The 15,080-nt window shown below is 39.9% G+C and overlaps 1 protein-coding gene across 1 annotated transcript in view; it reads right to left on the reverse strand.

Annotated features, from left to right (window-relative positions):
* NCKAP5 (NCK associated protein 5) overlaps positions 1 to 15,080 on the reverse strand; it is a 928,785-nt gene that overhangs the window by 316,788 nt on the left and 596,917 nt on the right. The window contains exon 6 of the mRNA XM_057745121.1: positions 628 to 715. Coding sequence (XP_057601104.1) covers positions 628 to 715 — 88 coding nt within the window. The remainder of the gene's footprint in view (positions 1 to 627; positions 716 to 15,080) is intronic.

Here is a 15,080-nt window from a genome sequence, read left to right on the forward strand (position 1 = left end):
GCAGACAGGCATAACTTTGGCCAGTCAGCCATGTCCTCTCAGTCTCACCATCAAACTTGTCATCTCACCAGGACATGATGTCGTCCAGTGAGTGTCTTTACTCTCCAGGAGCCTGTCATGTACAGTCACACCACTGTCCCTTTACCTAGGCTTCCCTCTGCCTGGAATGTTCTTTTTCTTGTTCTCTACTCCTCAGGCCCACCTTGAATGTCAGACCTCTGGAAAGTATTCCTTACTTTCCCAGGCAGGAGGAGTCGGTCCCTCCCTTGTGTTCCAGAGAATGTCACCTCAGTCACTGTCACACAATGTCACCCGAGTAGATACCCCTTTTATAGCCCTGACCACAGAGTACCGCAGCGCTTCTGTAGGTCTCTCTGCATCACTGTAAACTTATTTTTTACGCCTTTCTGCAACCAAAGCTATGATTCCTTTCACAAAGTACAAGAAATGAAAGAGTGAAATGAACGTGTACAGTATTCCTCAAACAGAGGTGACTGGTGTGGCTCCCAGCACTGGGGTCTGGACCATCCTTTTTTATATATCTCCAGGTTAGGGAGCATAGAGCTAAAGAAATCCGAGCAAAACAAGCCAACCAGTATCCAGCCAAGAGCAAGACATATGGTGTACCTGATAGACCATTATATTAACAGTTTCTTCTTTTTTCTGTTCTGGAGGTCCTTGAGTCTGCAATAGATTTCGTACTGTTTCTTCCATCCTGAAAACCAAAAATAAATAGATAGATAAATGAATAAGCAATTTCTTTAAAGAATGTTTCCTATTAATACATGTCTGTTCCAGTTAGTAGAAATCATTCTTTAGTGTATTATTCCCTAAGCTTAAACCTGGAAATGTCTTTTCTCTTCTTTCTCCTTCACCCCCTATATTAAGAATCTGTCATGAAGTCCTTTACAACCATTCTGCAGAATGGCTCTGGCTTCTCTCTCTCTCTCTTTACGATTCACGTCTTTATCCTTGCCCTCCTACGTCTCTACACATACAAACATCTCCCAACATCCCTCTTCACTTTCAAATTGACACAATGTCGCCCCAGAAATTTTCCTGAAATACCACTCTGATTTTTTAAAATCAGTTTTCAAAGTTGACAAATCCCACCTGAATGCATTTTCACCATTAATACACTGTTATGTCTTTCCATGGTGGTCTTTCTAGGTCAGCACACTAAGATCTACTTTTTTCCCAACTACTTCCTAATATTCCATGATGTGAACGCACCACAAATTATTTAACCATTCCCCGTTGACGGAATCTAAATTACTTCAAAAAAGCTTGTTATTTGAATGAAGAAATATCTTTACAAATACATCTTAGTGCACACTTACGAGTATTTCTATAGGTTATAATATATATTGTATGCTATAGTCCTATTTTAAATACCCGCTTCAAATCCTTCCTCTCCCCACCCTTCCCCCTCAGCCCAAAAATAAAGAGTAACACACACACACACTAACACACACACACACACCCATTTCCATTTCTACACATTGTCTCAGGCTGTTGCTACTTCTTGGAACGCCAACACCCTTTCATCTTCTCATGGGCCATCCATCTTTCAAAATCCACCTCAAGTTTCTCCACCTAAGAGACATCTTTATTAGTCCCCTACTTTTATGAATTCTTATAGCCCTATACTTTAAAGCATTTATTCTATCACTTAAAAACTCTCCACTTTAATCCTCAAAAATTTCATGTATGCATGCTTTGTCTTCTGAAGTAAATTATAATATTTGCTATAGAATCATGCCATATACTCATTATGTGCTTCCCTCAATTATGGATAAAGTAGGTACTCAGTAGACATTATTATATGAATCCCTTGTTAATTCATTTTTAAAAATATTAAGTGCCTACTCTGTAACAGACACTGACTGTTTATATTCAGACTGTGTTCAAATGGCCATGTCCTTGGGAGTCATCCGTGAGGATTCATGGACCAGAACTCTGAGAGCAGGCTGCCTGAACTAAACAGACTCAACACAGTGCTCTCCTGCTCAGAAGCTGAGTCCTGCTCAGAAGCTGAGTCGGTTGTCTTTTCAAGTTCCATCCTGAAGCATGTATTTGAGTGACTCAATACGATCCTAGTTTAGGAGAGAGGTGGGGGGGGGGGGGGAGCAGGCTGACAAATTAGGGGCTCTAGGAGGCCTCTGAATTCCCAGAAGTGGCAAGACCCTTACAATAACCAAGGTAGTGTATGGTTCAGAATGCCAGCTTCTCATATGGTACATCCCTACTCAGCAGCAGAGTAAAGACACTGCGGACAAACTGGGACAATGCAAACCTGGGCTATAACTGGGGAAGTTCTGCCTTCACAGCGGACGGCACCAGGATCCATCCAGGATTTAGAGAAGATGGTGGGCACTGGCTATGGGTGTGCACAGAATGATTTGTTGACTGCACAGTTACACAAGCCACCTCTTCAGGCATCCAGCCAGGAAAGCAAAACCCGTCCCCTATATTTTCACATATCTTATGTTATTAACGATAAAAAAATTAAATAGTACTCTTAACTTGTCAAAGGACTCTCTCATCTATTAATCATTATAATGCACTTTTAAAGTATCATTATATCTCTGCGGCAGATGAGAAAGCTAAGGTCCAGAAAGGTTAAATGGCTTATTTACGGGATCATGGTTAGTTGGACAGGGAGTTAGGATTAAACCATTTTCATGATTGTAAAAACAGCATCCTTTTTACACTAGGCCTTATTTACATTCAGGGAAATGATTTGAAATCAAGAGAAGTCTTAACTCCTAATTAACAGTCATCTTCGTGAAAACCTTTTGGATGCTGAAACCAAGAAAACAACAATATTATTTCTGACCTGGGGAGAGCTTAAGATCTGGCAGAAAAGACAAAGTAAGCTTATGTGAAAAGAATAGGTGTGAAGAAGTCACAAATTCTGAAATAATAAGTGATGAAAGCCAATTTCTAATACTTAATTTCATTTTATATAAACAGAGACAACCTCTTGAATGGTAGTAGATTTTCCATGATATTTACTAACTCTACCATAAATAAGAAAAATAATGATAATGGTAATAACTTGCTCAAGATCACTCATCAGGAACTAGTCTCTCACTTCCTGCATATTAGTCTATTTTCTCCTACCTTAGCACAGAGATTTAAAGTCTTTCTTACTTCAATCCTTATTTTTATTCCTTTATAAACATTTGGCTTAATTATGGGCCAACAGTTAAAACAGTTAAAACCTTGTCTTTGTCATCAATAAATTAAAATACAATTCTGTCTCAGTGAATATCTTGCTGAATTATCTCTTCCGTATCATTAAAAGCTCTATGCACAAGTGGCTACATCAAAAAGAAAAACATTTATTCACCTTCCCCTTATTCTTCTTGGCTTCATAGTTTTAAAAAAAAGAAAGAAAAAAGAGGGGGTGGAAAGAAAGTTGTTAAAATAGAATCTCAAGCAGCTTAGACCCACAGTAACAGGGTGAATACTATTCTGGCACAAATTCATGATTAATTAAAACCAATTACATTCCCAAGCTACACTTGAAACAGAGTTGTAGGGATCCAGATCAGCTCTTGGTAAAAAATTAAGTTGTCTCATCTTTTCAAAACCTTTATAAATCTGGTGACACAGAAATATTTTGAACCTGCTAAGAATATACCATTATTTATTCCCTAATGGTATCTTTTTAAAAAAAAAAATTCTCACTTAGCAAACTTCTCTATTTTCCTAAAAATCAAAGACTGTGAAGCATCATCCATTGTAGTTTAAGGCCCAATGACATTTTACCTTATTATTTTGATAGCTGATGTATGAGGGATTGCATTACCAGTCTGCACACAGAACAATTCTACCATCTGTTTCCCAAATGTGACCAAAAATAAGCCAATTCCTTTCTCCAGGTCAGGCATGGGCAGAGTTTTTTGGTTTTGTTTTTAACTTGCTGATTGGTTCAATTTATCGTTAAACACTGACCCTAATTAATATCTTCTAGTTCTTTTTTTTTTTTCTTTCTTCCTTTTGTCTGACCTGAGAATAAATCCTTTCTTCCTCCAAATACCGGTCAAGTAGCTATCATAACTAAAAATAATCTAGGCCAAAATTATACTTAGATGTAACAAATTCTAATGTATATTAAGTGAACTATTTTTAAAAAGTTAAGTCCTACACAAGTCAGAAAAAATAACCAGTCATATGCAAACAGTATATTTCAGATAACATATATAAATGTAGAAATTATATTTAATTAAAAATAGATTCCATGTTTTAAGGTACATATCATTTAATTAATAAATTTTTACTACAATATTTCCTCTAGGGGAAGAGAAAAAAAACATAAGTCTTGCTTAAAAGGGGCACTAACTTAAAGCTAGAAAAATAGGGCATTAATAAAGAACATATGAGAAGAAGAACAATTAAAAACGACATACGAGGACTACCCTGGCAGCACAGTGGTTAAAATCTGCCTGCCAATGCAGGGGTCTCGGGTTTGATCCTGGGTCTGGGATGATTCCACATGCCGCCACAGAGCATCTAAGCCCGTGCGCCACAACTACTGAGCCCCATGCATCACAACTACTGAAGCCCACGTGCCTAGAGCCCGTGCTCTGCAACAAGAGAAGCCACCACAACGAGAAGCCCACACACCACAACAAAAGTAGCCCCCGCTCCCCACAACTACAGAAAGCCCACCCACAGCAACAAAGACCCAATGCAGCCAATAAATAAAAATAAATTAATTAAACAATTCTTATAAAAACCACATATGAGTCGGATTACTGAGGATTTGAAACAAAATCTTCTCTCTGTGCCCAGGGGTCCACCTTTGTCGCAGACCCCTTTTTAAAGAGCAGATGACTGGGGAACTTGTCATTGGACCTGCATCTATGTCTCACAGAGACAGTCTCCCTTCACAACAAAGGAAGATCCTTCTGGAAGTAAATCTTCAAATATAATGGTTTCCTGAATCCTTTCAAGGGAGGTAACTACCTAATCATTCAGGGCCTCATAGTGTCAGGAGTCTCTTTACAATCAGAGGATATGATTTGGGCCCTGAAGAATTTGACTCATTCAGTAATGAAAGGACTATTAGAAAACATGATCCCAGGGCACAAGGGGAGCTGTTTATTCTAACAGCAGGTGAAGCAAAGTGGCGTCTTCCACATCCCCTCCTTCCTCCCTAAATCTAGCCCTCTTTTTGCCTAATGATGCTCAGGAAACTGATCAGAATATTAGACTGAAGTGTTCTTTTGTGACTCTTGTGATCAGATATTCAGTTTAGCATGTCATTTTTGACAGAAATTAAACAAAATGAATACAAAACAAGAAGCCCCTCTTCCCCGGCTCAAACTAGTAACTGCTGAGGCTCTTTGAACTAAAAGCTGAACCGAATCACACTTTTGTTTTTAAGAAATATTTTAACCTGTGTATATGCTGATGAATCACATAAAATAATAATGGAATTAATAATGCAATTTCCGGGGATAAAAAAATAATGCAATTACTCAAAATTCCCTCATATTTACTTGTGTGAGAGGCTGTAAGACCATAACCCACCCACTTCTGCTAGAAACACATGCTGTAATCTCTTCACCTACACCGTGCGCTCTGTTGACAGCTGCTGCTATGACTTGCAAATTGCTTCTACTTGCGTTTCACTGCATGTGACTCCCAATCTTTTCACTTTGAGAAAGTGTGTCAGATTAAGCAAGGGTACCACCATGATTGAATTTCATTTAAAAGACAAGAAGAAAGGGACTGGGGTTCAAACAGAAAGAAGGTTGAGGGGCTTGAATCACTGCAGCACCTCTCCTTCGCCCGGAGTCTCCTCCCTATGAAATCATGCCCCATGACCCCATGTAGAGAACAGCACTCATCCGGCAAGGTAAGCAGTCATAATGGGGACAAGCATCTTTCCCATATCTGCTGGAAAAAAGAGAAATGCTTACAAGAAAGTCATTGGATGCCTATTAGCAGGGTTAAAAAGTTTAAGTACATTACCACTGGGAAATTCAAAAAAATAAATAATTCATTTATATTGTACATAATCAAACATCTTTTTCATGAGCCCCCACATACTGACTAGCATTAATTTTTGCCCAAATCTCACTTTAAATCCTAGACTTTGTCTAACATGATGGCCTTTAAAATAAATTTTTAAAATCCATTGAGAAACAAGTGTCCATCAACAAGAGAATATACAAGCAACTGTGTTAACAGGTAAACCTCAAATATATTGCAGGTTTGGTCCCAGACCACTGCAATAAGGCAAATACTGCAATAAAACAAGTCACACAAATGGTTTCCTATTGCATATAAGAGTTATGTTTACACTACACTCTAGTGTATTAAATGTACAATAGCATTATATCTAAAAAAACAATGTATATACCTTAATTAAAAAGACTTCATTGTTAAAAAAAAGGCTATCATCTGATAATGAACAGTTGCCACAAACCTTCAATTTGTAAAAAAAAATGTAGTATCTGGGAAGTACAATAGAGCAAAGTGCAATAAAACGAGGTATGCCTGTATATATTTCCTACATAGGAATACTATTCAGCAATCAACAGAGGGACTTCCCTGGTGGTGCAGTGGTTAAGAACCCACCTGCCAATGCAGGGGACATGGGTTGCAGCCCTCAATTGGGAGGATCCCAAATGGCACGGACCAACTAAGCCCATGAACCACAACTTCAGAAGCCCATGCACCTAGAGCCCATGCTCTGCAACAAGAGAAGCCACCACAATGAGGAGCCCCTGCACCACAGCAGAGTAGCCCCACTCGCCACACCTAGAGAAAGCTCGTGCACAGCAACAAAGACCCAACACAACCAAAAAGTAAATTAATTAATTAAAAAACAAACAGGGACTTCCTAGGTGGCGCAGTGGTTAAGAATCTGCCTGTGAATGCAGGGGACATGGGTTCGAGCCCTGCTCTGGGAAGATTCCACATGCCATTGAGTAACTAAGCCTATGCGCCACAACTATTGAGCCTGTGCTCTAGAGCCCATGAGCCACGACTATTGAGCCCATGTGCTACAACTATTGAAGCCCATGTGCCTATGGCCTGTGCTCCACAACAAGAGAAGCCACTACAATGAGGAGCCTGCGCACCACAATGAAGAGCAGCCCTCGTTCGCAGCAACTAGAGAAAGCCCGTGTGCAACAACAAAGACCCAATGCAGCCAATAAATAAATTAAAAAAAAAAACAATAGGAATAAGCTGATGCTTATTCAAAAACATAACGCCGAGTGAAAGAAGCCACACACAAAAGAATAAATACTACGTGATTCCATTCATATGTAACTTTAGTACAGGACAAATTAATCTATGATGTAAAATTTAAGAACAATCATTGCCAGGGAGGGGCAGAGACTAACCGGTAAGGGACACACATCAATCCCGGGATGATGGTGATGTTCTGTATCTACACAGGGGTTTGGGTTGCACAGGTGGAAGCATCTGCTGGAATTCATCCAATGCTACATTTAAGCTTTGTGTATATCACTGTATGTAACTTTTATCTTGAAAGAAAAAAATGCACTGTAAATAAATATGGAACTTTAGTGATATACATGCTCAAGTGTGTACATAATTTGGGGTAAAATGTATTTATGCGTGAAATTTACTTTGAAATGTATCAGTGATTAGATGGATGGAGAGAGAGATGGAAACATGGCCAGATATGTGGTAAAGCAAGCAGAGTAAAAGTGAGTGGTAGAATCTAGTTGGTGCATATAGTGTTCACTGTAAAACTCATTCAACTTTTTGTATATTTAAAACCTTTTTTTTTTTAACTCTTTATTGGAATATATTTGCTTTACACTCTTGTACCCGTCTCTGAGGTACACCAAAGTGAACCAGCTGCATCTACACACATATCCCCATAGCCCCTCCCTCTCGTGACTCCCCCCCACCCTCCCCATCCTGGCCCTCCAAGGCATCTCCCATGAAGTTGATCTCCTTTTGTTATACAGCAACTTCCCACTAGCTATCTATTTTACAGCTGGTAGTGTAAATATGTCTATGCTACTCTCTCACCTCGTCCCAACTTCCCCTTTGCCCCTCACCCCAGCCCCATGTCCTCAAGTCCATTCTCTGCTTCTGTATCTCCACTCTTGCCTGTCACTGGTTTCATCAGTACCATTTCTTCAGATTCCATATATATGTGTTAGCATAGAGTATTTGTTTTTCTCTTTCTGGCTTACTTCACTCTGTACGACAGACTCTAGGTCTATCCACCTCATGACATATAGTAAAACTTTTATGCAAAATTGTTGACAGTGTTTTGTTTGTTTTTAAATGCGGACCATGTATCTCTTGCATAAAAATGTAGAAGAGAAGCAACTGCTTTTCACCCATAGATGCTTCCTAGGCGTACACAGGTCTGGCTGGATGGACCACGATCTTCACAGAGAAAGGAGACTGAGGTGTGGTGTCATCTTACAGCTGGAGAGAAGTCACTTGCCTGCAGATTTGTTGCTGGCCCTTCTGGCTCCATGTGTGAAGGCCTTGAGGCTACTCCCAGTCTGTTCTTGTTGATCAGAGCCTGGAGGTGTGTATGGCACTCTGACCTTCACCCTAGCTTCTTCCTGAATCTCGGCTGCCACTGCCAATGAGTGTGCTGACCTGGCAATTTGTCTCCAGAAGCTGCTGTAAGGGTGCCCTTGACCTGCTACAGCAGGCCCACTGGGTCTCCAGGTAGCCTCAAAATCACACGGAATTTGAAGAAAGCCTGGAAGGGTAAAACCCAGGGTCTCCTTGGTGTCTGAGCATCGTGGACCACCAAGTGGATGGTCTTCTTTCCTTAAGGAGAAGCCCTCCCTTTGTGCTTTTACAAAATTTAAAAAGAGAACTCAATCTGAGTTCCTTGAGGTCAGTGACTCTGTCCTATTTATTTTATCTCTAACAACTAAGCATAGCGAGTGTTACTGAGTCGGTGTTCAATTAACTCTTTTTTTGAGTGAATGAATAAACCTAAGAGTGCATTCATTCATTCATTCCTGGCTCCTTATATTTTCATTTCCCCACAGACCTATATGTAGATCTAACTGGTCAGAGAGAAGCAGTAACGAGAGAGGTACCAACAAGACTTGAGGGGCTAATTCTTAAGCTGTGACACGTGGGGCTAAGATGCAGGGCGCCTGGTCATTAGTAAAACAAATCAAATATCTCCCAGAAATAACTCCCTGCTCTGTTTGTCACGTTTACTATGCAGTCCACAGTTCATATGCTTCATCTGCAACTACGTAGCTTAGATGGTTAGAGTATCACCCTAATGAGGCCAGGGTTTTCTAGATTCAGTCCCTAGCCTGCACATCCTTTACCACCTGGCCGACTAATCTCTGCTAAGAGAGCCAAGTGCTCTACTGCCAGGGGAGCAAGGATCAGAGATTTATCTTAATGAAGAACATATTTTGCATCGCCTCCCATACCGTTCGCTTTTGAATTTCTTTTCCTCATTCTACTCCCATTGCTTTCCTCGACAACCCATTCTACATCCCCATTTTAAATGCAGTGCAAAGCTTTCCTCCAGTTAGGGAGTGAGACAGAAAGCTGACATTTTCAATTTCAAGACGTAACTGTTCATGTGGAAACTTTGCTGGTTTAGAACTGGGCTCTGCCCAACTGCACCAACTTGTTTCCTTAGCAAATGAGTTTCCTCACTTAGAAGCTAGCATATCTAAGCATGTAAGCAGGGACAATCCCCAGGTCGGCCATGACTTTGATGTTCTTAACCCAATCACTGCTTATCCTGGCTCTAATAGCTAGGAATAGTAAATCTACAGTGACAATAACTAAAAACTGCACTGAAACTGAAACTCACTCTGGATAAATGTTGGAGGGCTGGGATTTCTTCTTTCTTTCCTAGATGATATATATTTTTAATTCAGCACAAATTTTGCAAGAATAATACCGTTGCCCAGGAACCACAGGGCTCTAATTCACTCATGGGGATGCAACACCATTCATAAACAGATAGAAAGGTGCTAGTCTAATTTGAATTACTGCATCTTATTCACTCCAGGGCCATCTGTACGTGAGCAGAAAGCAACATAAATTTTCTCATAGGCAGGCTTGTGCTGATCCTGCACGGGGAGCGGCAGATTTGGAGAGGGCAGGGAAGCAGAGAGATGCATTCTGGGGAAAAGTCCCATTTCCCACATGGAGTTGAAGGAAATCCCCTGAGTGTTTACAAGTAAATCTCAAGTGTTTTTGCACAACAGTGGTAGAATACAAAACTGCATTTATAGACTCGTGTGTTTGTACAGTTCACACTTCTCCAGAAATAGAGAGAGAATCCCATGTGTGCTAGTGAATGGCAGAAAGAAGTATATCTCACTAGTTTCCACTGTCCTGAAGGCAGGGTTACCATTGTATCCCAAGGATCCACAAGAGGTCTATAAAATGGGTTACTTCCCTCAATGGAGTTAGGTTTTTAATTAATGGAATAATTATTAATTATTATGAATATTCATTAATACAAAATAGGTAGACATTAATATAACCCTGCATGTCCAATCTCATACGCTTGTCTCCTGAACTTCTAAATCTACCCTTACAATGTGTCATAATAGAATTCTTCAAAATAGTGGATTTCACTAATAAATCCAGATTTAGTTCTTTTTTTAGATTTTATTTTCTTGAGCAATCTGAAGCACAAATATTCTTTGAGTCTGATACCACTCAAAAAGAACTCTGAATTACCAAGACAATTACTTTTTAATATAAATGTATTCTTTGGGACTACATTTTTATAGTCCAGTATTCAAAGGTTAGGGAAACTTTGAAGATAACAGACATTTCTATTTATAATCGGCCCTCATTGTTTATTCTTATTGGCTGCTGATAACAGGAATAAAAACAGTTTAATATGTCATGAGGATACACATTCAATTTTAATTAGAGGCTATTCTGTTTCAGAAAGTTAACGTAACTACTTGGAACCTCATTTTCCCCATTTCTTAAACTGAGAATTTTATCATTTTACGTTGGTCAAGAAAAAAATAAAATGTGGACTGAGCGATCAAGATTTCTTTCTTGATTTGCACATGCTTTCGAAAGCCTAAATCTAGCAATGTAAGGACGCCAGGTACTCAAAATAAGGCTCACCGTATGTTTCAGGTAAGTTATAATTCTCTCCACAGTTGCGACTGGCTCCTCACCAGATGGTTACGAACCCCTAGAATACACCACACAGACCACACTCTGTTCTGTCGTGCTTCAAGGCTTGTTTGGGATTTTGACGCAGAAAAAAATTAACAATTGAATGACATGATTAGACTCTCTTCTCATTGGGAAACTCAACTTGAATTTGATTCTCATTTTCCACATTTTTTTTTATATATACATCTTTATTGGAGTATAATTGCTTTACAATGTTATGTTAGTTTCTGTTGTACAACAAAGTGAATCAGCTGTATGTATACATATATCCCCACATCCTCTCCCTCTTGAGCCTCCCTCCCACCCTCTTCATCCCACCCCTCTAGTTCTTCACAAAGCAACAAGCTGATCTCCCCATGTTATGCAGCAGCTTCCCACTAGCTATCTATTTTACATTTGGTAGTATGTATATGGCAATGCTACTCTCTCACTACCTCCCAGCCTCCCCTTCCTCCCCACCCCATGTTCTCAAGTCTGTTCTCTACACCTGCATCTTTATTCCTGCACTGTCACTAGTTTCATCAGTACCATTTTTCTATATTCCATATATATGTGTTAGCATACTGTATTTGTTTTTCTCTTTCTGACTTACTTCACTCTGTGTGACAGACTCTAGGTCCATCCACCTCACTACAAATAACTCAATTTCATTCTTTTCATGGCTGCGTAACATTCCATTGTATATATGTGGCACATCTTCTTTATTCACTCAAGCTTCGATGGACATTTAGGTTGGTTCCATGTCCTGCCTACGGGGATATGTGTATAAAAACAGATGACTGAACTTGGTGTACCCCCCAAAAATAATAAATAAATAAATAAAATTAATAAAAAAATAAAGGAAAAAAAATAATGGTGTAATGAACATTGGGGTGCATGTGTCTATTTCAATTACGGTTTTCTCAGGGTATATGCCCAGTAGTGGGATTGCTGTTTTCCACATCTTGAAGACTTTTTTTTTTTTTTGGACCCTGACAAACAAGTGGTAAGTCATTAAAGCTTAGAGAGGTCAAACCAATAGTCCACTGGATCTGAATAATGTCCAAGACAGCACAGTAAGTCTGTTCTTTTTTAAAATTTTTCTTTTCTTTTTATTTTTTTGCTGGGAATGTTAGAAAAGGGCAGGAAAATCTAATTGGCCATGTTTGGGATCAAATCATAATGGTAACTTTTGGGGCAAGAAGGTGGAACAGTGGCCAAGAGATGTTTTAAGAATCCATAAAACTGGTCTCTGGAGCCTCCTGGATGCCACAGGGCATTGCTCAATGGGCCTGCTCTTTAATTCACATGCTTCTATGACATGTGATCCACAGTATTTTAGGGCGGCTTCTCTTAAGCAAGTAGATAGTCCTGCAAAGCACAGCACATCCAGAAAACTGGTGTTACCAAATCCTCTCGTAGCTCAACTCCTGTGGCCACAGTACAGTAAGTATATGTGTGGGCATCCCCTAAACTCCTTAAAGTGACATAAGTGGGTCTGGGTGGAGATATTCCTACCAGCTATGTAACTTCGGACAAAGCACTTACATTCCCTGAGCCTCAGTTTCCTTATCTGTGAAATGGATATATCATGTCAGTCCTACTTACCCCAGAAGGATGTCATGAGGATGCAGTGAGACAAAATGTGAAATGTTATATAAGTGGGTATTCGTTTTCCTTGTGGCTTTAACAAACTTTCAGAAGTCAGGGCCCTGTGAAGTGTATCAATAGATCTTTTGGTGGTGATGCGAGAAGGACAGAAAACAGGTTCCTCGGGAACATTAGCCAAGCAAATCACTTTATGGAGGCATCTACCATCTTTGCCTTTTTTCAGAAAGTACAGAAGAGCTGGTGTGCTTCTCTCCAATTTCAGACAACATGTGGTCTGGAGAATAACCTACTTTATTAGTCCTGATAGAACAGGTTATGCTGGGGTAACAAACAACCCCAGCATCTAGTGACTTAAACAATAACTGAACTGCTTGTTGACACACAGTCTGGGTACCTTGGCAGTCAATCGTCCTCCAGGAGTAGGGCGCTTCTATGTCCTGGTTTCCCAGGACAGTCTAGTTCATGTCTGTTGTCGTAAAATAATTACTAATAGCACCCTTTTCACTCCAACACTGTCCTGGTTGGATGATAAATATTGTGATCTTCCTGTAAATGGAATAACTCAAGTATTCAGGAAGCCTCACCCTCTCAACATGAGGGATTTTCACTGCCTCATTCCACAACTCACTTCGGCTTAAAGGCCATTGGCCAGAACTAGTCACATGGTCCAACTAAATGCTAGGATAGCTGGTAAATTTCATCTTCTAAGCACCCAGCAAGGAGAAGAGAACCAGATACTGGTACTCGAATATAATGTCTTCTATATCTGCATCGTCAGAATTGAAGACATACATGGAACTACTTCTTGGTGAGTGCCTGCCCTGCATGTCTGACTGTACACAGCCATCTCTAGGTGACTGACTACCGAAACTCAAGACAAGCAAGTGGCTGTTCGTCTTGTTGGTCTTTTCCTGCTGGGTATTACTTATTACGCTCTGCTGGGTGACTGAGCTGTCACTACTGAGACTCTTCTCTCCTCTCCCAGTTAGATATCAACTGTCATCCTTCTTTCACTCATGCCAAATTGATTGCCAGTTTATACAGTTTGACTCTCTGAGCTCTCTGAATTGTCCACAAATGTGTTCCTTCTGATGGGGAATCTTCAAACCAACACCTTGAAAGTCTGCTTTGCTTTGAAGAACACACTATCAAGCTTTCAGCATGACAGCTGATAGATACATTTCTGATGCAGCCTATTTTATGGTAACTGTCTGTAAACGTGGAAAAGCCAACAGTATTTCCACAAAACTTTGGTAACCATCCAAGTCGTACTGGCAAGGAGAATGGAAGAAGCGGTTTCTCGGTGGTGTTCACAGAGGGAGTCATTTCATGCTCCACTACTTTTCTCTCAATAGTCCTTGTTTAAAATATTATCACAACTCAAAAGAGGGCAATAACTGGCATGCTTAATCCTTAGAAACTTTGAGGTGTAGAAACGTGTCAGGATTTAACAGGTGAAAGTGAAAACTGGGAAAAAAGTCAATTTAAAACCTTCTTCTATGTTAGATTCAAAACAAAAAAGGAAACATCAGAGTAATATGCCTTACTCTGCGGTATCATGAAAGTGTATTTTGTCAATCATTATAATCATCTGGTATTTGGATAGAGACGTTTCTGCCAATTATCATAAGAAAAAGGAGATTCCTTCCCTTCCCTCCTTGTCCATCCAAATATCATGCATCCATCAAGGTCCAGCCTAAGTCCCATCTCTGTTTTCCTGATAACTCTGGCCCATCAGAGTCTCTCCTTAGTCCACCGAAAAGTGTTTTCTCCAGAAAAAAAATATTAAAAAAAAAAGTGTTTTCTCCAGAACACTTGTGGGAAATCACAAAGGTGTGTGTGTGGGGGGGGAAGAATCTCATTAAAATTCACACTCCCAGGTCTACCTGAGACTTAGTGATCCAGAATCTCTGAGAGTGGAGGCCAGGAATTTGTATTTTCTATAAACAGATTCTTGCACATTAATTTATGGGGATCTCTGTTATATTCTCACATCCTCCTAAAACACTCGTAGACTACCTGGCGCTGTTAAATATTACAGAAACAATTTCATGTACATCTTGGTTCTACAACTATCTGTGAGTTTGTTAGGGGCCCCAGTGTGTATCTTAGGTCTTTTACTATTAGCCCCATCACACAGTGGGTATCAATTTACCCTGGGTGGGCGGAACATCCCTGAGCTGTGAGCTTCATCTGGGGCATAGGTGATGCTGAAAAGTAGACAGAGAGCATATTTAGATGAATCTAGTTTCAACTCCAATGGTGGAAAACTTAAAAACAACCTCTTTTGTAATATGAATAACTATTCCCTCATTTACTCACTCCCTCATTCC

Source organism: Hippopotamus amphibius, chromosome 8 (genome assembly GCF_030028045.1).
Source record: "Hippopotamus amphibius kiboko isolate mHipAmp2 chromosome 8, mHipAmp2.hap2, whole genome shotgun sequence".
NCBI classification, from domain to species: domain Eukaryota; kingdom Metazoa; phylum Chordata; class Mammalia; order Artiodactyla; family Hippopotamidae; genus Hippopotamus; species Hippopotamus amphibius.